Below are 22,777 nucleotides of genomic sequence, written 5' to 3'. Positions count from 1 at the left end.
AAACATCAAGGTGAAGCTTGGCAGGAATCGAGTAAATACGCACATACAGGTGAGACACCTGCATAGAGTAGCAGATGCACTTGCTTTAGTAGCAGCACTTCAATACAGCACAACGCGTCTAACATTTGTTGCACATTACAGTGGATTGGCTCACTCTTCATGTGCAAAGTGATGATCAATTGCAATCAACATCACTATGTAGTCACAAGCTATTGCTTTCCTAAGAGTCAAGGAATGCCTTGCTCAAGAGCAGTTAGCAGCTCATCTACACTTAAACTCTAAGTGACTCACTGTACAAAGCATCTTGATAAGAAGCTTGCACAAATGAAACAGCAACATGCAAAGGTCTGTTCACAGTATTTTTTATTCCCAAATAAAATATGCACTCCTGACCCTGTACCTCACGTTACAGGGAAAGCACAATACTATTTACAGATGATTTGTGATCGACACTGACATTAAAGTAAATTCACTCGTATATTTACATTCGAAAAACTTTTTACAGGACACATCCAAGACGTATACGAGAGGAGAAAGACTAAATACTATTAGGCCAGCAAGCCTCCTTCATGTAGAATGTATGTTATGAAAACTTGGCCATTTTGGATTCTACAGACCAACACTATTGGGACCCACCAGACCTTGACGACTGTCATGCAGAAGTGGCTTTTCCCAGATGTAGGCAATTTTGCCTGAGCCTGTAAAGAAAAAAATTATACTATGCTAAGTAAAAATTTCAGAAAAGCCATCCAATGGCATGTGTGCTTCAGCATGACGAGATAGGATAGTTTGAGCACCAAGGCATATGCTACAGGCTATGGCTGGTTCCTTAGGATTAATAATGTTAGGACTAACATGCAGTGGTGTCCTGACATTAGTAATGCACCACACCCAATCATTAATATCAACTACTGCGTAGAACTTTCTCAGCAGCAATAGCTTCTCTGTGATTTTGACTTGCACAATACATGCTAGCATCGCGAACGAAATTAACACTGAGTAAAGCAATCCATGCAGTCAAGAAAAGCAACGCAAACAGCACAGCATGATGTCACATTTCCTGATGTTCAGTGATTCCTACCATTACAAGTCAGCGAATTTTGGAGTCATTTACTTCTCCTTGTGTGCATTGAGCACAAATGGACCACAAGCACTTTGCATGTGGCCACTGCGAAAGAACTCATGCAGTGATATTTTCCATCACCCTTGCAGTGGAATAACTTCTAATCACTGTCTACTGTCTTCACAAAGTGAGGTGAACACTTCTAAGGTACAGTGTGTTTTCACAGCAATTTTGCTTAAAACAGGCTCATTAAGGAACGCTTAAATTTTAAGTCATGCAACTGCGTAAGTGTTCTTGTACCTAGAGGGCACCTCTTGGCCTCTTCCAGTCTGAGTTGGCCACGGAATCCCCTGGTCGCTTCAAGTTCGGATAGGTGTATGATACTGCACCGAAAAAACAGAAACAAGACCCCAAAACCCAAACCACCCACACCAAGAAAAAGCAAGACCAAACCCAGCACATTGCACAAAACCCCAAAATTCAGTAAGAGCAATGAAAAACATTAACAAGTAATATGAAAAAATGATTAGCAAATAAAACAATGCAACAGCAGAACAACATTTCAGTATTTCAAATAATGTCCATCCGTCGACGAGCAAAGGTGCGCAATAAAAAGGAAAGAACAGGATTATGTTAGTTGCAGAAGATGGGGTCCAAGAATTTGTGTGTCCAGGTTGGAAGAAACCAGAGTTTTTCAGTTCCAAATGATGGGCGTTGCATGTAGATCAGGACATCGAAGGTTTGCATGGCAACGCCAAGTCATCAGCAGCAGAAGGCATGAAAGAAAAAAAGGTATGTCAGAAGTGAAAAAAAAAAGAAAATTGGGAGAGCCTGAGAAAAAAAAATCACAACAAAGCATTTTCTGTTTCAACAAACATACGCAAAGGCTAGTATATCAGAAGAAAAAGAAAAATATCGTGTTCAATTCCTGTGCAGCTCCTTTACAAAAGCAATCAAAGTTTTTTTTTTTTTAAGCAATGCAGAAAATACATGGTATTAATACCCATTAACAAATTCTCTGTATGGAAACCCTTCATACAGTTATGTTTTACTCCCTGTTTGCTATATATGCTTCAATTTTCCTTCACATGCAAGTTTTGTCAGCGATTCCACAGGTACTTTTGAAAAGTGATATGCTACAGTATTCTTTTCCTTCTAACATCTCCATCCTAAACTTCTGTCCACTTAACCCTTTCGTAGTTCTTTTTCATCAGTCTCTTGACAATAATAATCTTTCATAAACACATATGGCCACTAATTATTGGGATGTTTCCCATGCCACCAGTTTCATTGTTGACTGCCTTCTTGCCAACGTACAGTGGAACCTCGATTATACGTCCCCCGGCCATGCGACGACCCGTATTTTATGACGAACTGGTTTGGTCCTGGCAAAACCCCCGTAGAAATAATGTATTAATAACCTCGATTATACGACGCAATTTTACGCCGACCTGCTTAGCGCCTCTCTGGCAGCCGTCCGAGAAAAAATAAGTTCTAAGCAGACGCATTCTGGCACGTAAGCACACTGCAGCCGGCTGATAACGGGTGCGCAATACCGTATTTACCCAAATGTAACACGAGGGGCAGCTTTCCAGTCACGCGAAATGAACAAAATAAAACCGCTAATGTAACGCGAGATGAACGGAAAAAGAAATGGTACCTTTATTCAAGGAATCGCAATTCGGAATTATTCTCTTCACTCATCATGGTCGTCTGAAGAGGAGACGGAGCTTTCCTTGGGCAAAACCGCCCAAGGAAAGCTCCATCTCCTCTTCAGACGACAATGATGAGTGAAGAGAACATTTCCGAATTGCGATTCCTTGAATAAAGGTACCATTTCTTTTTCCATTCATCTCGCGTTACATTAGCGGTTTTATGGTGTGATCCCTTTCGTAGATAGTTTCACTTTTGCGAAATTTCGTGTGACTAGGCACTAGAAGCGTCCCCGACAAGTGTTTCTGGCGCTTTCCTAAGCTCGCTAGCAGCGCCAAGAGAGCTGTCGGCTGTATACTTCGAGGGGTTCGGTGTCGGGACGAGCAGAGTCACGCGAAAACGAAACTATCTCCAAAAGTGATCGCCCGAGAATTGTCATCCTGCGTGGCGTCAAGCTTGTTTGACATTTAAATACTTCTTAAAAGACCGCACAATCATTTCGTTCAGGGTCAGTACTACCAAGTACAGAGCTTTCCCGACTGGCCTCACATTTAAAGTGGGCCTGCCACTGATTACGATCCCGCTATCTGCAAACGTTGACGTCGAGACACCAAGCCCCGGCAGACTTTTCCAGCTCCTCGGTCGTCAAAATCGCTAGTCTCTCGAAGCGACCGTCATAACGAAGCTCCGGCGCCATAACGTCGCGAATGAACGGAGTCGAACCGCAAAATGCCGTAGAGCATTGCAGCATTGTAACCAGCCACAATCACAGCGAAAACAGTGTCCGATTCCAACCAAAAACAAGTCATGACTTCGGTCGACTTGCCTATGGATTGGATCGAGACGTAAAGTTACATGTTGGCAACGTAACACTGAAAATCACGGGATTTAGATTTTTTGTGTTAAAATGGTCAATTTTGGCATTATTTGAATGTAACGCGAGGATCGAGTTCAAGCAACGAAATCATGAAATAAGAAACTGGCATTACAATTGAATAAATACGGTAATTTTTTAAATAATTTAATCTACCTTCCTTGAAAGCAGTGCAGGTTCATGCCGCAGGGCTTATTCAGGCTGGTCTGTAGCTGTTTTTTGGGCAAGACTGAGCGTCACTGCCTATATTCTTAGTTTTCCGATTATACGACGCCCGGATTATACGACGGTCTTGCGTGGTCTCCTCAAAGTCGTATAATCAGGGTTCCACTGTAGTTCTATTCGTCATCTTCATGACACTAATCCAACTCAGTCTTCCAACCTTGGCCACAATGTCTGCTATGGTGCCCTTGGCACATGCAGTTACATTTAACTGCCTCTCCTTATCTTGTGCCAGTCAATCTTGTTCCTCTTGTTCTAATCACTTGAAACATTAGAATTCCAGAATTCCTCATGAGGAGCATAACTGAACAGTCTTAAGCAGTCCACAATTACTGGATATATTATGAAAGTAATTCCTCAAGTTCACATGCACCACTGTCACAAACAATAAAGAACTACTTTAAGCTTTCCACTTCACCAAACGCAATGTCCAGAAGAAAGACCACCTGGTACAATACAAACACCTGAAAGGCAAAATGCTTATTATTCTTGCCCCCTTCCACTGAACCATCAGAGAGAGGAGTCACCAGAGCTCTGCTGATAAAAGCAAACTCCAATTGTTAGAGACCTGCAACCCAACCATGTTTGTTATCCACTAAGGCTGCTTAGCACGAAAACCTGCTTCCATGCAGCCACTAAACACATACACAAAGAAACCCATGCAACCAAAAAAAAACAAAAAAAAACAAAGCAATAAACCATTTACCAAGTATTTACATTAAAAAGCTTTTTTTCTTTTTTAATGGCACTTCAAACTGCAGTGAGCTAAACCACAAGGCACCACCACGACCATTACTGCATATGGTACCATGTTCACACGTTCGCAACCAAACACAACTCTGCCATGTTCAACAGTGCCATGGGCACTTATGGAGTCCAATAACCTTGGTGGCATGAAGAACAATGCAGTTCTCACTGTCAGTGACTAAGACGCCAGCAATGACAAGTAAACTGTGCATGTACTCGTCCTTTCACTGTATTTTGCAAGGGCAGTCCGCAGTAACAATGAATAAAGCGCTCTGCGGTCACCCGCTGCGTGTTTACAGTTTCTTTGCAGTATCAGTTCACGTTATAATTGTAATACTACAGCAAAGCTGTTAAGGGCTAGTTACCCCAGGATCGTGTCCGCGTGTAGAAAAAAGCTATCATCAGCATTTTCGCTCCATGTGCATGGCGGTTTCCCGTCAGTTGTGCCTTAGCACAGGTGTCAAAACGAATGACTAACATGACTAATATGTCATGACATTAATATCACATGCTCGTCAGTTACGTCACAATTAGAGAAAATAAAATCACATGTGGCGCATACCTGCATTAGATATGCAGGTATGAGCCAGGGACAAGAAAGAAAGAAAGAAGGACAGAAGGAAAGAAAGAAATAAAGAGACAAAGACAGAAGGAAGGTAAGAAAGAAATCATGTGGCTCATACCCGCGTTGGATATGTGGGTATGAGCCGCCGAAAGCAGGAGCGGGAGAGATCTCACAGGATCCTGACGCTGCCGTGCAGTGTGTCGCAGCTTTGAATGCTGTGGCTCATACACTAGTCTATGATGATGGAGCGTAAATCTGTAGTAGTAAATTATCCTTCCACAAAGTCAAAAAAGTCACTCTTAACATGAGAAGAGGCTTGGTAAGCCCGAAAAGGTATGATAACAAACGCCACCTTGTAAGTCTCTGCACCATCCAGCTGTGACGTCACGGATTTTGACGGCTTCTGCTTGGGCCTAGTTAAGATTTTGTGAGTAAAGATGACTGCATTGTATTGTAAAAGAGCCAAGGACTGAACTAGAAAGCTTGGAAAGCTTTACGGCACCACAACATCCGAAATACATGAAAATAGCTCGAAATACGTGATATCACACTCACGTGCCAACGCTGAGGTTTCGGTGCAAAATTCAAAAACTTTTTTTATTATAATGCTCAACCTTTGCAAAACTGCAAAATTAAATAAAATAGTGTTTAAAGAATGCTTAATCAGGTTAAACTGCTTCATTATTTCTTTTTAGTGTCCATTTAAAAGGCCCCTCACCTGGTCCGGCCATTTTGACCTGAAGTGCAGTGCATATAATGCGTGCTAACGATTGTGTCTGCTAAGTATTACATACCTACATGCCACAGAAAGAACTTCAATTTAAAACCAAATACCACTTGCCCTTCTCCTTGCAGGCACCACGCTTGCAGCCGGAAAGTCGGCATATGTCTCGCAAGGGCGCCTATGTACATGGCAGTGCTGTGACGTCGCGCATAGTGATGCGCGACTTCAAGAACTATTCAAGGCAACATCAGTTATTTGTTTAATCTGGTGCTTCAATGGACGAATTGAAGTTTAGAGAAATAAAACACACAAACCGAATGTCTCTGTGTGTGCTTTTGTTTACTTCGTACGGTAACAATAGAGATGTGCTTCCATTTTGTGTGCTTGTTCCCACATCGTGCAGCCACGGGTGCAGAGAACGAAACTATGTCATTTTCTACCATGCTCGTGATTGTGGCAATGACTTATACCGCTAATCAGGTTTTCTAGTGCAGAGCGTGCAAAATCGTCCGCTACGCAAAACAAGACAAATGCAACAGCTCGCGTGCGAGACCGTCACCGGAAGTGCACCACTCAGAGAACACGAGAGAGAGATGAAAAAAAAGAAGGCAGGGCCCGTGACATATTTGATACACGATCCTCCGGCTCCGGTATAGGAGAACACAGGGAAGGAATTTCGCTTGCGGAGGCTAGACAGGGCAAGTGGAGAGATAGTCTACGTTGGCGGTGACGCTTGCCTCACGCTTGCCTCCTGAAATCATGGGTTCGTGCCACTTCAAATATTTCTATTTCTGCTATTAATGAACTAATTTGAAAAATTGTTGCAGTAGAACACTCCTTAGAGGGCATGTAACAACTTCCAGCGTATAACCGAAATATGCTATGTGGCCTGGTGAGGGGCCCTCCTAAGTGAAAATATGGTATATATATGTATATAGCTACGTAATCATTTCAGCCGGTAACCAGTCATGAACATAAACATAATTTTGAATGAAGAAAGCTGGCCATGCTCCCATCATTTTTGCGAAACAGCTTTTGAATCACTGGAATTGCAAGTACACATGCCGCTTTGGCAGGGATATTTTTTGCAACAATAATGTCCATGTGTGCTAATCGGAGACGAAAAATATCCTTAGAACTACACCATTAATACACTTCCAATAGAACTAAACTTCATGACGCTCACACAGGCCCTTGACCTCGGGAAAAAGCTGTCTGCACTAACCAAAGTAGTATTTACAACCTTTTTAGAAAACATTAAGAAAAGTGTCTTTCCCCACACTCAAATGACTTATTTAGCAATATCCTCCAATAGGCTAAGCTGCTAGTAATTCTACAGGAACCTTGCACTAGTACCATGAAAGCTGCGCAATATGTGCCTGGTATTAAATGACATCTCCTGCTGCATTCAAAACAGTGCTGCTATGCCTAATGAAACTGTGCTTACCATGCTCTAACAATAATTGCACTGAGCTTTTATATCGGCAAGACCTCGAGATCAAATTTTTTTGGTCTTCCTTTAACGAGAGGCACCGCCTACTCATCCAGTAGCCATTGTATTTAGTCTTGCATGAGAGTAAAGAAAAGCAGCGGTGGGGCTTTTGAAATGTTGAATGACAAGCAGGCAGCTTTTCAAGTGAAATTGTCGACTCCCTGCAGCGTGTATAAGAACAATATTTAGATTGGATGTTCACGATAGTATTGCTACGAAGTTTATTTACCATGTTCAAAAAGTATTGCAAGATGTATTAAGGGATGGTATTACAATGGCAACAGTAAGGAAGGTGCAAACAAAAATGCATTCACAATGGTGTTCAAGTTTCCTGCCACTTGTGACTTTATCAAGTGGCGAAGCTTTCATGGATTATGGAGCATCTTTTCTTGCCTACCAAAGGCCAATTCCTTACACCCAAAAGCACTGTAACACACGTAACCACAATAATGGCAGGATGAAAATTGGCCAGGTAGCAATATATCACAATAAGGTAGAGAAGAGTGCCGTAGAGAAAGGAATAAAACTGGAGGATGATAATCAACCAGTAAACTTCAGAGCAGCCCCCCCCCCCCTCAGCACATGACCATAACAATTCCCAAATAGCTTATTACTAGGTCTTACCCAGTGAGCTGATTCTTGGTTGTGTAGGCTTGGCCTGAGATGGAGGAGGCATCATCTCCCAGTCTGACTTCTTGGTCCTGTTCTCAGCTGAGTGACTGGCAGAAGTGTCACCAGAACCAGCTAACGACGTGCTTGACAGGCTGCTACCATTAGTCCGCAATGTTGGTTTCGCATAGTTGTTATACTCCTCCTCTGGTAGTGCTGATGCCTGGTAACTGCTCAAATATGACGACTTGGCCTGTGGCCGCAAACTTCGATAGTAAAGAGGTGTGAGGCTAGATGATGATGCTGCCTGGGAGGAGGCAGACAGTGTTGATGCTGCCTGCCTGGCTGCAGGTGGAGATGTCTTTGCATCATTGTGGTTTGTATAAGAGCGTGATGATGGCGGTGGTGTTGATGGCTTTGAAGGCACGGATACATGTGTGGACTCCAAAGATGAAGCTTGTGCTGACGGGAACAAAGGTGGGGGGACAGTCATAGATGGTGGTGGGACACGAAACCTAAAAAGAGAGAGGGAGGAGGGAGCAACGAAATTACCAGTTATTATTAATGCCTCGAGAAGGAAAACTATGAAAAAAATTCACACACTCCAGGTGTTGAGCTTTCTCCTTTCAAAAAATAAAAGAAGCAATGACATTCAGTTAAACCACAAGAATGTCCATACTGGGCTGAAGCTCAACAGCTGACCAGAGAAGTTTCCCATGTCACATCTTAACCCTTTGCGGTCCGAAACTTTTACCCACTTTCCGGCTGTCCCGGTCCGAAACTATTTTGCCAGTTTATAGCGCCGCGATGAAAACCACAAACTGTGGACAACAAACTCATAGGATATTTTTTTTTTCTTTTGCATTTTGCTGGCAACTCCTCTACCGATATTTGAGCAGCGTGTGATACCGCTCGAAGCATTTTTCTGGGTGCAGGCCAGGGTTGTTACGGCAGGTTTTGCAGAAAAACACAGTTTCCCTCCTGCCTCCGTTTGTTTTTCGATCGCTACAAACAGCACCGTCTTTGCTATTTCGGCCTGGGAGCTTGTAGATGAAATGGCTCCTCCCATCTAGCCTTTCCTCGCATTCCTTATGCGCAGACGGGCCCTGATTTTTGGCTCTAGCCCTCACGTCACCCACCAGCTGTTGGAAGAGGCTGCGGCGGTACTGCAGGTGTCGCTGTTCTTTCTCAGCATGATTCTGCAGCTGTGTGCGCCTCAAAACAAAGCTATTGACAATGGAAACCTCTAGAAGCTTTCACTAAATGCACCACCGTAAAACACACGCAATGAAATAGTGGTCATGCTTCTCAGCGAACTGCGCGAACGTGCTGTTCCGCGCGCAAGTGAGAACGCTCTGGTATCCAGAAGCCGTGCTGAACATTGTGCTGCCCCCTAGTGCAAAGAAAAGTAAACTTCAACAAACAAAGTTCACTTATCCCTCAAGAGATGGCCCATCAGGTTTATTGCGCGCAAACGTGCTGTTCCGCATGCAAGTGAGAACGCTCTGGTATCCAGAAGCCATGCTGAACATTGTGCTGCACCCTAGTGCAAAGAGATGTAAACTTCAACAACCAAAGTTTATTTATCCCTCAAGAGATGGCGCATCGTGTATACAAAGAATGCGCAGGAATCGCAGTGAGGAAAACCGTGAAATTTAACTCCCGAACCCCCTTGTCGGGCGGTGCCCGACAGCGGACCGCTACGGCCGCGTTGCGTTGTCGGGAGGGCCCGACACCGGACCGCAAAGGGTTAATGCTTAAAACGATGAAGTTACCATATATCATTGTTCTGTTGGGGAAAAAGAATGAAAATACATGCTAACAGCCCAGCTGCTAAGTTAACATTAAAAAAAATAAATAACCATGACACTATTAGCCCAAAAAGGCGTGTATGACATTTCCATTGAGGAAAGAGAGAACACCCATCTCTAGACTGTTGCGTGTAGGTATAAAGGGCACAGTCTGCTATCCAATGTGCTTTTTAACAGGCACTTACATCTGCTCAGCAATCCAGAAGGCATATGGCAACACCAAAAGAGCTCTCATCAGAAACGTCTATACAGTCGAGCCCGACTATATCGAACCCGTATATATCAAATTATCCCGTATATCGAACAATTTCTAAACACGGTAAATTTACATTGAGAATATATAGCAAAAGTTACTGTTACATCGAACAAAAATAGCAACGACAACCGATATATCAAACTCCATGTGCCTCAAAAGTGCCCCAGCAAGTTGGCTTTCCCTCACAGTGGTGGGGAAAACTGCCAGCGCCACCCTAGAAAAAGTGGTTTAAGACCCAGCTGTGCACGGGCAAACACCCCCCTGCAAAAAATGATCCTGGCCTGCTCGCAGCGCTTACAGCCAATCAGAGGCCGCCGTGCTTTCTCCGAGGCGCGGAAGCGGTACAAGTGAGGCGCCATTTTTTCTTTCTTTATGCTTGTGTGCCTGCTGCTGCCTCTTTTCCTCGAGTCCTCATTCAGCATGGTCCGTGCTGGTGGTGTTGCCTGTTGGCGCTCTGTGAACTTTCTTTGCGCGCTGTCGTCATGGCTTGTTGTGCAAAGAGGCAGAATTTTCCGTTCGCCGCGAAACTCGAAATCATAAATCGAGTCGAGCGCTGTGAGAAGTCCGACGTCGCCGCCGTGTACAAGATTCCAAGGAGCACCTTGAGTACTATCCTGAAGAACAAGGCAGACATCAGGGCCAAGTCGGACAAAAGGCCAGATGCGTGAATATAGAAGGTTGCGGCCTCAGCTGCTCGGACTCATTGGACAACGTGGAGGCGTGCGTGCTGTCGCAGGCAGCGAAGTCGTTGAAACAGAAGAAAATCCAGGGCTATTTTGTTCCAAAGTAGGGCACGCAAGTAAGCCACCATATTAATAAAGTACTTTTATTATTGGTATGTGCCTTTGCGTCATCAAATCCTATAGCGGGCCTATATCGAATTATGCCATATATCGAACTAATAAACGTTTTTTGGCGAGTTCGATATACCCGGGTTCGACTGTATAGTACTCCATCTCAACAACTCCAAAGCATCAGCCAATCACAAAAAACGAACCAGAAGAAACCAGCTGATTTACTGCCTGCAGCTAATCCCCTTCTCTATGATGGCAGCTGAATGGAAAGGTCAACGAAAGGTTAGCAACATACATTCAAAAAGGCCTCCTCTGAATTGCTTGGCCAGCTCTCGTTCCTAGCTAATGAAAGTTCTAGCTCTCATTCCACTGCATGGAGTTGGCGAGACAAAGAATACTTATTGCTGTGCAACAGCAGCTATAACACCAAAACAAGAATAACTACTTGCCTCCAGCCGTCATTTACACTGTAGTTGGGAGGTGGCACCGATGTGTCGGTAGGTGGTGGTGGTGCAGCTGTGTTGGCAGGCAGGGGCACAGTCGTGTTTGTTGGTGGGGGCACAGTTGTGTCAGCTGATGGGACCACAGCCGTTGGCGGCACAACGGTTTGGCTTGGTTGAGGCTGCACAGTCGTGTTCCCTGGAGATGGCACTGGCACATTACCGAGAGGAGGCACCACTGTGTTGACAGGCGGGGGCACAGCCATATTGGGTGGTGGTACAGACGTATCTGTCGGCAGGGGCACTGCCACATTTGTTGACGGTAGAGCAACAGTGGGGCTGGTCGGTGCCACAATGGTGGCTGATGCAGCAGGTGCTCCAGTCACCACTGACGCTGACACTCCTCCAGTCCGCGAGACATCTGATGAAGCCGATATAGTTGCAACCGCTGGCACAGCATGTGATGGTGGTGGAACATCATATTTCTTAGCAGCATACTGAGCATACTGGTGTCTCAGGTGAGGATATACAGTGGCAGATGTGATGGTAGACTGCAGTGATGGTGGTGGAACAGCCACCTGTGGGCAGCCAAGTTACAGTCCATTGTACAGTCCCTAGCATTTTCTGCGTCGTTATATTTCACTCATTTCTAGCTCACAGAGTCACCAAAAAGGATAAATGTAAGCAAGCACAAGAGTTTTCAAGCACCAAATCTAAGAAAAAGGCTTTGCATCTCCACAAACATGTCAAAAGACCATGCTGTCAGAGAGCACATTCCTTAACGCACAAGAAAACTCAATGCTGGTGCAGTTTTACAAGCAAATACATACATCCTACAAATATCACAAGTGCAACTCACTATTATAGGCAACATATTGCTTCTAATAGAGTCAACACCAACAATAATGCTGTGTTCAACAACATAAACATGCTTTCAACATTTTTTTTATACCTACAACACCAGAAGATCACCTGTGGGCAGTCCAGCGGGCCGCCGCCAGAGCCCAAGGGCTCGTGGCAGACGCCTAGGCAGGGTGCAGCGCACCCTATTAACTTGCCAGACAAAAATAGTTTTTACCTACCCACCTACTGCAAATGATGCTCAACTTTTCATGTCAGTGCCTTGAATGTGCTCACTCGGCCCAAGTCCTAACCAGAACTGTCAATGTTTAAAGGGGTCCTGAACCACTTTTTATCAAAGTCGACAAATGCATTTAATGTCGAAACAGACTATTTCAGAAATACTTTGCAGCAAGAAGTACTTCTACGTGTTCAGCAGATGCAGAGTTACTGGCAATAAAGATTACCGGTGATCCCTTTCGTGGTGCTCCTGAACCTTCTTCAATGCCTTGCACTGCGAAGGCTACGGTGGAGCGGAATAATGCCCACAACGCTCTGCCAATTGAATGTCACCGTGGCACGCAGTTCAAATTTGATTTTGGATGTTCATATAGATGACATTACTGATTGTGGCACCTACGACGCTGCCAAACTCTGAGGTTATCCCTCCACTTGCGGTACAGTTCACAGTGTCTCATGCCTTTGTTGTACTACAGTGTGCTAGATAGCTATGAGCGAATATTCTTACACAGAGTAGCACGAGTAGCACCTTTCCTTTCGTAATTATCTCTGTAACAATCACACAATTTCCGAGGGCCAGACAAACTTCATCTTCATGTTTACTCATGCGAGTACATTATGCAGCATGCACATCGGCTAAGCAATCGATGCTGCACTCCAGACTATCATTGAAAGGATTCCCAACGTAATGAGCTTTGACCATGATAGTGACACACCTCGAAGGTATGCAGCTCTGGAAGCAAACGACCTGTTCATCACATGTTGGCGCCTGGGCCTTTAGTCACGTCACCCACAGATACCAATCGGAGCACACTGTTGTCTTCAGGAAGCGTGCTCATTGCAGCGTTTGCGGTACATTACAGCACCTTGCAGTAACCGTGGTAACTACGCTACGCTGCAGATGCAGCTATGTGCAACTGTAGAGCTACGTGCACGACAGGGCTGGAGTGCATACTCGCGTTCACGTCCTCCAGTCTGGCCATGTTGCTGGTGATATAGTGGGCTGCGGACCAGCTTTGTCCTGTGCCACCTTGGACGATGGATAGTAGTCACATCCAAATGGCACGTTTTGCGCAGTAGCTCAATACGAAGTGGTCTGCCAAGGCGTCTAGCCAGGAGCCGCCAGGAGTCAGCATGTGCTGGCAAGCGTAAGTCTGGCCTAACCTTAAAGTTTGCGTGGTACCAGGCTAGTTGAGTGTTCAAAACTAATATAAATTTGCGAGACCCGACGGCTATTACACTGATAAGCAGTGTGGCCTAAGTTCAATTCCTACGCAGGTGGGCGCAGCCAAGCAATAGCAGACGATAGTTGATGATGTACAATAGTCGGTGAGGTACGATAGTCAATGAGGTATGGTAGTCGATGTACTATAGCCATACTTCCGGAAGTACATAATTCCCATCGAAATTCGAAAAGCAGATTGTCGCTTGTTTGTTAAAGGGCCCCTAAACCACCTCCGATATTTTTTAAAGTTTTCAAGTAAACACGCGCATCGAGTTCTGAATGCTGTCACGATCAACAATGCCAAACGCTGCAGTGCTACTTGCCGCGGACGCGCCACAAAATCAAAAAACAATACCGTGCTCCTCTCCGAGCCTTTCCGGTATCCCCAGCGGTCGTCGTGATGTCAACGGGGGCGACGATGTCGATTGGTCGAGCAAGAACCTACGACTTCCGGTTAGTCCACTAGCAGGTACGCGCACTCCCTGCTCTTCCTCGCCGTGTTGCTCGCTTGTGCACCCTTGCGAATCAGTAATTACAGCCCGCAACTTAAGTGCCAAATCGGTCACGTTCCAACACGGCCATGCGTAGCGGTCTGATTAGCTGCGCGAACAGAGTCCGACAGTGTTGGCCTTTCTAGACGAGTGTACAACACAGGGTCCATAGATGCATGCTTCGCATGAGCACAGGCCGGCACAACAACAACAGCGGGTAGCTGAGGAGTGCTGAGTTGTGGCAAAGACCCATTCACATTGCTGGCACGGTAACTCACCGCATGCCGTTTGCCATTCGCAGACTGCCGTTCAACGGCGGTTTTGCTCGCGAATGGCGAGATTTCCTTGCTGTAGAGAGGATGAGACCGGGACCCATTTGTGCTGATCGCTCGACAGCACCGATATCATCGCTAGGTCTTCTCCGGTTCACCTCAAAGCTAAAGCAGACGGCGCTTCAGAATGAATCGCCGACGCTCACAAGCCACAATATTTTCTTACCGTTGTTGTCGCTCTTCGCAATAGTTGCACACAAAGAAGAAAATACGCTGATATTAGCGGCGCCGTCGGCTGCGATGCAAGCACAGCCGAGCAGCGGTCGTCTGCCGTCTGTAGCCATGCACTGCAGCTGAGCTCAACAAGTATCGGGGCTCTCGTTCATGTTTTTGTATTTCATAGAATGTACACTTTATGCATCGCTATATCTAGCCGGAATTTTTTCGCTTGGAACAGAAGCTGCAGCCGATGTTTTCGTCACTGGTGGTGAAGGCGCTCAGCTTCGCGGTCGTCGATTGGCCCGTCAATCGTGCTGCGGGCAGTGCGCGGCAGATGTTCTACGGCGTTAGAGGCCGGTTCGCCGCTAATATGTTTGCCGCTAGCATGGACGTGTCTTAACCAAAAGTGGACAGTGTTTGAGAAGCGCGTTGGCAATGACGTATGTCACGTGACATCAAACGCGTGTAACTCCGCCATTACGGCACCATTTCGAAAAATTCTCGCGGCTACGTGTTTGTTGTAGACGCGTGCACCATTGCAACACAACAACTAAATTTCAACCTCTGGGTGGTTTAAGGGCCCTTTAAACTGCATCAATAAATATGCGCAGTAACACTAAGAAGAAGCGCATTGATCCAGACACCGTTCTTGATTGATGTCAGCTATTGGCCAACAGAAGCCACGTATGGGAATTTGCTATATGGCGAAATATGCCAGCACAAAAAAGAGTGAGGAGAAGGCTTCTGTTTAAAAGAATGCGCTTGAGAAAAAGGTTACTTCGCGCTCCGCTTGTGAGCTCCATACACTAGACACAACTGAAAATTTTGCCGAGATATTCACAGCAGCGTATGCTATCTGCGGACTGTGTTTTTTCACCAAGCCCAAGGGGTGGTTTTGGACCAACTTAGGTTAGCTTTACAGTGGCTGTAGTACTTGACAGCAAGCTCCCGGCAGTTTTTTGCACCATCCTAAAAAACAGTCTGTGCCTATGTTTTAACAGTGAAATGTATTTCTTTGTATAAGTCCAATGCATTTACGTGTCACTTGTCGCAAATTTATTACAGCTGACAGCCCCGAATGAGCTAGCATATCTATGTCGTGACAAACTTGTTTTCGTTAAACCATGTTATGATAAACACTGTCGATAAAATGGGGAAAGGGAAGCCTAAGTATTCTCGATCATGCTTTAACATTTTTTACCATAATATCAACTACAGCTAGGGTTCAGCATTCTTGGGTTAAACTGACAAAAATAGAATAAAAAAATCACGCCTTTTTATTGGAGCAGGAGGAGTAGGAGGAGGAGGGGAGAAGGGGGGTGCTCGGTTTTTTAACTGTTCTTCTTCTGAAGAGAGAGAATAAAAAACTGAAAAGAGAGAGTAATAACAATTGTAGCTTGTAAGCCAAGATGGTGATCAGCTCGCAGCTTCTTCTGTATTTTTATTGCAACATGAAATTAAAACTAAGGATGGAGCTTATGTTTGGCAAGAATATTTTGGAACCTTAGTGCCACTCATACTTGAGCCCCACTTGCACAGGCACTCTTGCACATTTATTTGCACCAATTTCTGTGTTCACTTCTATGGCATGTGTTGGATATAATTAGGCATTGGAGCTTTTATTTTTTACTGATAATGTGGAAAATTACTGCCTATTCCAATTTTAAGAATTCAGTTTAAATCAAAAAGTGCCCTATTTAGAAATTCATCATGGCTTGTCCCACTGAATTCGCACAACATGACCGAACCCTTTAAATGGGTTGGGTGCTCGTGCTTAAAGATCCACTGACATCAAAATTTCTAACTCGAGATGTTTTTGTAGTTCAGTTTTATTGCTCACATAAGTACATCTGACGGAGTATTAATGGCGAACGTTGCCTAGAACATATTTTAATGTGGGTTTTATTAAAGTAAGCGAGAATGCTCATCCGAGTAGGCAGAACCTCGTGACATCGTCATCAATTTGATGCGTTTAGTGGCTGCTCAGGCTCTCTGTGATGTTTTGCAGGCTCTGCGAATATAGTCAACGTCATAGATCCCCGGGATACTCGCACGGAGCACGATGGGGCACTGCTTCCTCACTTCCATGTAGGGTTGCTCGTCTGATCGCAAGAGACACACGGTATGATCCGGCGTCCGATTTGTACAAACTACTGCATGCAACAGATTTCCAAGTTCCAACGGGATGTGGCTTTGGATCAGACAACGTATGAACAACCAACTCGTGCGGACATGTTAGATCGCGCAGCTCATTTCATTCTATCAAATTACTCTCGGCATGCCAGCATATCATCAATGAAAGCAACACTTGCTTTACCTGAACTATCTTTGCACCGTAAATGCTTTCGTCTTTATATGTTCTGCAAAATCTATCATTATAATCTGATTCTAAAAGACTATCTTTTTTCCGCTCCCGTCTACGTACCATCGCATTCAGACCCTAACTACCAAGTTGGTGTGCCATCCTGCCAGACTAATACCCTACAGCGAATATTTCATTCCGAAGGCTAGCAAAGAATAGAACCACCTTCCCACTTCCATTGCCACCATCACCAACACTGTCAGCTTCAAGACTGCCATTAATGAAACCTTTTGTTAACTTTTTTTGTTTACTTATTATCACTGTATTTTTTCTTTTACTGTGCAAACATTTGTTATTTACCTCTCCTTCCTGTAATGCCTTCGGGCCTTGGAAGTAGGCTAAATAAATAAACAGACTGCGTGAGATCTGGAACAGTGCAACCCCACCGGTGGGCTGGTTATTCGCCAGTCTATAATACCAGCTGAGGCGTTCATGTCTATCGCCCCTCACAGAGGCATGAAAAGCAACTACAGTTTACTTCCGACACGAAATAGTAACTAATAGAATAAAGTTATGCTGGAAGTGATAATAGAAAGTAATCAGATGCATTTGCACGAAAATATTTTTTTTTTCCACTTTTTTATCACCTTTAAAGGCCGGTACCCCTTACTCGCGCTCAGCCGGTACAACAGCTCTCGCTAGTGTAGGGGTACGAGTGGGGTGTCTGGACGAGCAGTTTTTCTTTTCTCCAGCCTCGCCCGAAGCTTGCTCGAATACGGGGGCCTTGCCAACCATGTCATGAAAAAGGGGATGGAATAAGGCAGCTTTGTGTGAGTCAATTCCTCCCTGCTCTTCCTGCGTATCCTCATCAGCTTGCGTGTCTGGCCGTGGAAAAAGCAAAAGGGATGTGGTAACAGGGTAAAAAAATACAGCAGATCCAACGATTTGGAACCTATATACAGCGAAGCTTTGTATGAGTGGATAAAAAGGGAAACACAAGTTTGTGCCTCCGCCGCCGCTGCGGTGATGATGATGATGATTTAATGGCATCCCCTTTAAAAAAGGGCGGTGAAAAATTGTCACCTAGCCTGCTTGACTTAATCAGGTATCTTGACTGCTGACCAGCTGATGCTTCCGTCCACATTAAACCTAAGCCCTTTGGAAGGTGTACATACGGGTCTCACTGGGTGAATCCCTTCGCATTCCATTAGGATGTGCTGAGGGGCCTCCAGATTTTTGCTGCACCATACACATGCCTTGTCTAGTTGCGAATATTTGCTCCAGTATGTTTTGGTCCTTAGGCAACAGACTCGAGCCTGAAATAGCAAGGCACTGCCCTTTGTGTTATCATACAGATTTTCCCTTCTAATTTCTTTCTTCTCATTCTTGTAAATACCCATGGTCCTTTTTGTTTCCATTCTTTGCATCCAATTCACTGTCTCTATTTCTCTCACTTTCTTTCTGATGACTCCTGGTTGTCTATTTACCGTTTGAATTATCCTGTACTTGGTTGCTAACTTTCTTGACCACTTCCTCCATTCTGTGTCCACGCCTTTTAGGTACAGATACTTGTGCGCTTTAGCCGCCCGTTTATTTTCATCCATGTTCCCAAGGTTTCTTCAAAAATAATCTTGCTCTGTGCTTCTCTTGACTTAAAAAGAGGCCCAACCCATGTCATCTTGCACTTGCACTGCCTCATTTGTGGTTTTACCGTGGGCTCCCAAAGCTAACCAGCCAACCGGCGGTTGGCTTTGGCATATCAAATTATTTTGGCATATCGAAATATTTTCCTTGAGAACGAAACCATACATTTAAAAATGTATTGCAGAAACCATTACGACTATATCTTGAGTGATTCCGAAGTTATAGGCAATTTTTGAACAGACAGAAAAGGCTTCTGCAACCAAAACGTCTTGCTACCACAGAAAATGGCAGTTATGTGTACATCAGCAGCATATGTATTAAGGTAATTTTGTTTGAGTGGGTTCCAGCATTTAAGAATGCGGTGTGAGGACGATATGCGACACTGTTTGTCAAGAATGTTTCATATTTCCAGAAAAGGGAATGCACATAGAATTAATTGTTCCTAAAGATGCCCATGCTACTTTTACCATTGTCTTGCAACCTGAATGACGCTGTATGTCATTTAAAAATGGGAACAGATGTACTGCAGATATATTGAGGCTAAACCGATAATTAACGCGGTCCATTTACCATTTATTTATTTATTATTTATTTATTTATTTATTTATTTAATTGTACATGCACCTCACAGGTTCCACGTGGGAACATTATGTGAGGGGGGGAGTACATATTTTTGTTTCTACAAAGAGCGATCAAGACAATATAAAATAAAAGAATGGCAAACTCTTGGTTGTAAGAAAAAATGTAAACGGAAATCAAACATTTGTACAATGTTAAGGATGATGCATAAGGTTATGGACCTGAGAATGACAAACTCATAGATCTAAGAAATACAAAATGTAGACGGAAATCAGATTACACAATGTTACGGATGACGCATAAGGTTATGAATCTGTATCAACAGCCGTACCTAGCCAAGAATACATTTCTAGTGCTGAAGAAACTGTGCCTCCAGCAGTTTCCTAATGTTTTCGGCATCTTGAACGTAGGCTATATTATAATTATCTGAAAGATTATTCCATAATACAATGGCACGTGGCAATGCAGATGTGTTAAATGCGTTAGTGTGACTAAACAGACGCTGAAAACTGAGGCTGTTGTGTAAACGGCGGGAACAACGATAAGGTCGAAGCGGCGGCAACAAAGAGGGATGTGTGCTGTTGATGATCTTGTGCAGCAGACAGACAAGCAAAATGTTTCTGTGTGAGTCCAACGAAGGAAGTGATAGCGACTGTTTGATTCTAGTAACACTAGAATGTCTGCTGTAGTCACTGACGATGAAACGTGCGGTGCGGTTTTGAACCGATTCTAAACATCGGATTAGATAGATAGGCTTGTTCGAGTGACCATATGGAAGATGCATATTTGAGTTTAGGACGTACAAGTGTTTGGTAGCTGAGTTTCCGCGTGGAAGGGGGGTGTCGCGAAGATTGCACTTTAGGTAACCTAGCGGAGACAAGTCTGCTGTTATCTTGCTAATATGAGTAGACCAAGAAAGGTGGGATGTGAGGGGGATGCCTAAGTACTTGTAAGATGAAGTTGAATGGACAGGATTACCATCAAGGAAGTATTCAAACGTACGGACCGATCACTTACGAGTAAAAGTCATTTGGTTACACTTATCAACATTTAAGGTCATCAGCCAAGCTGAGCACCAGGTCGTTACGCGATCGGGGTCTTGCTGCAGAGCGATGTGATCTGATGGTGACTGGATTTTGCGATAGATTATGCAGTCGTCTGCAAAAAGGTGAATGGATGACGCGATATCCGACGGAAGGTCATTTATAAAAATAAAAAATAAGGAAGGGCCAATGACACTCCCCTGTGGAACACCAGACGTCACTTCAGTGACGTCTGGTAGATTGTATTTACATATTTTTTTATTGTAGTCACCCTAATTGATCAAAACAAAATATACAGCCTCTGCACTTGTTATAGCTGTTAGCACAACAGCTATGTTCCAGACAGTTCCAACCATGAACAAAAAATTTTTAGCTTAAGAAACGGACAACTGTTTATCGCACTTCAGCTTCCAGTAAAACAACGCTGTATAAGATGAACATAAAGGTAATAATTTTAAGAGCTTTTTTTTTAAATTGGGTGACATATCTTAATATGTGTGCGTATCTGTGGACAACTTGCAAAACACTCCACCATTCAGAACAGGCAAACATGACAGGCCTAACCTGTATCCCCTCGGGCAGTCAGCCAGACAACCTTCCCTGCGAAATTTTTTGTGAAATAAATTTTTAAAAAGCACCTGTTCAAAATGTGAGGGCCTTGCTGCAGCTGTACATACACACCAAATGTAAACAAGCTGCCAGAAAGTAATGGCAAAGTCATCACTACACCGATGAACGCACCTGATAGGGCTGCTGTAGTGTAGCTGGGAGCTGGCCAGGCTGCTGCAACTGCTGCTGCTGAAGTAAAAGCCGAGACGCTTGGAGTGTGGCTGCCTGCGCTTGCTGCTGCTGCTGCTGTTGCTGTTGCTGCTGCTGCTGAGCCTGCTGTAATTGCTGTGCATGTTGCTGCTGTTGAAGAAGTTGCTGTTCTGCTTGCTGCTGTGCCTGCTGCTGAAGCTGTTGCTGAGCCTGATGTTGAGCCTCATGAATCTGTTGCTGCTGCAGTTGTTGCTGGAGCTGCTGTTGAAGCTGCTGCTGCTGCAGGTGCTGTTGCTGTAATTGCTGCTGTTGCAGCTGCTGTTGCTGCAGCTGGTGTTGCTGCAGCTGGTGTTGCTGCAGCTGCTGCTGTTGCAGCTGGTGTTGTTGCAGCTGCTGCTGTTGATGCTGCTGTAGTTGTTGTATCTGCTGTGGCTGCAACTGAGCCATGGCAGTCTGAGCGGCCATGACAGCTTGCGTCGGGTACACTACAGTTGCCTGAGTCTGAGGTAGTGCCGTCACGTAGCTCACACCTGCGGAAGAACCCCCACCAGCGTTTGTCATCCTGGGGGCACTGAACCACACAAACTCAACTGAGCGAGTGACAGACGCCACAATGCTCTAGAGCATGGGTTCTCAAAGTGGGTTCCGCGGAACCCAGGGGTTCTGCAGGCCCCTCCTCAGGGTTCCGCAAGCCAGTGATAAGTTTTTCCTGGTTCTGCGCTCGCCAAGTCGCTAAGACGGTGAATAAGAGGTGCACTCAATCCAAGGAACCTCCATTACCCATGCCCGAGTGTCAAAAATTGGAGGACGCCTTTAAGAGTGGAACACGATAGCATTATTAGGCCCCGTCACATCGCATTTTTCTTTATGAGTAGGCTTCGGTGCAACACACGTGGGAAAGCCAGCTTTCAAAGACCAAGCTTACACCAATCCCCTTAAAGTCGGCTTCACTTTTAAACACAAATGCATTTTGGGAAGACATGTTTACAGAGGCAATATACGCCACGCCGTCTTATATCAAAATGTGAAGGCCCTAGGACATTTTTTTTATTATTTTATCAATTGTTTGCCGTTGCCCCAAGGTGCACGCTTGTCCAAAATTTGGAGGACGCTTTAGCATTCAAAGATCCCTGAATGCTTGTCAGGCTTCCCGGCAACTGCACCTTTCTTTTTTTCACCACCTTCGCCTCTGCACGCCGCTACCATTTTATGCTGCTGAGGAGGCAAGCACCATGTGGAAGTAACCTAAACGAGCGTGCCGCTGTTATAGTAGAAATGCGGGAAAAGGGGTCTGTGTTTGAGTTTCCTCATAACAGAATTATGTTTTCTCATACATTCAAATTACAATCCGATGATATCATGTGTGTAGGTTGTAATTAAGTCGCAGTTTACAATTTTTCTGCAGACTTTACTTCGAGAAATTCAATTTCTGTTCACTAACGCCTTGCGCCATGCAGAAGGCCTGTGTGGTGGGGTTGCTTCAGGATGAATTTCTCCGCCACGGACGCCGATGCTGAACTTTCTGCAAAACAGGGCCCTTAACAATATCGCATTAAACAGCACATCACAGTGCATAACAGAAATGCGTGAGCGGCGCAATAAATCTACCAGCAGCTTGTAGCCACCCAGCCTCCGAAAACGAGCAGCACGCCTAATCTTTTGCACTTGAATCTCAGAGGCTGTAACTTACCCCCCATGCGCATTTCTCCCGTTTGTAGATAGGTGACAGATGGGTGCTGCAAGCATGTGCACTGACGTATATGTCGGTAGTTAAAAAAAAAATGCACGAGTAGCGCAACATAGTTCGTTCTAGTACGGTAGCTCGGTGGGCGCAGAGCACCGCAAATGTGCGATACATACTGTACTCAAAGTAGAGTCGGCACTAATTCTAAGACCTCTTGTGATGAAATGTA

At 44.7% G+C, this 22,777-nt stretch overlaps 1 protein-coding gene across 2 annotated transcripts in view; it reads right to left on the bottom strand.

Moving 5' to 3' along the window:
- Window positions 1-308: 308 nt before the first annotated feature.
- LOC119443152 (histone-lysine N-methyltransferase 2D-like) overlaps window positions 309-22,777 on the bottom strand; it is a 58,862-nt gene continuing 36,393 nt past the window's right edge. The window contains exons 12-16 of one of the 2 annotated variants that reach the window (XM_037708315.2): window positions 20,847-21,394; window positions 11,260-11,828; window positions 7,965-8,464; window positions 1,364-1,446; window positions 309-698 (exon numbers count right to left, since the gene is read on the bottom strand). In XM_037708315.2, coding sequence (XP_037564243.1) covers window positions 1,364-1,446; window positions 7,965-8,464; window positions 11,260-11,828; window positions 20,847-21,394 — 1,700 coding nt within the window. In that variant the 3' untranslated portion in view covers window positions 309-698. The remainder of the gene's footprint in view (window positions 699-1,363; window positions 1,447-7,964; window positions 8,465-11,259; window positions 11,829-20,846; window positions 21,395-22,777) is intronic. The other variant, XM_037708314.2, reaches the window with a different exon arrangement.

Source organism: Dermacentor silvarum, chromosome 2 (assembly GCF_013339745.2).
Source record: "Dermacentor silvarum isolate Dsil-2018 chromosome 2, BIME_Dsil_1.4, whole genome shotgun sequence".
Classification (NCBI taxonomy): domain Eukaryota; kingdom Metazoa; phylum Arthropoda; class Arachnida; order Ixodida; family Ixodidae; genus Dermacentor; species Dermacentor silvarum.
The sequence above is the reverse complement of the archived record's forward strand: the minus strand, read 5'-3'. Positions and strand labels throughout refer to the sequence as shown.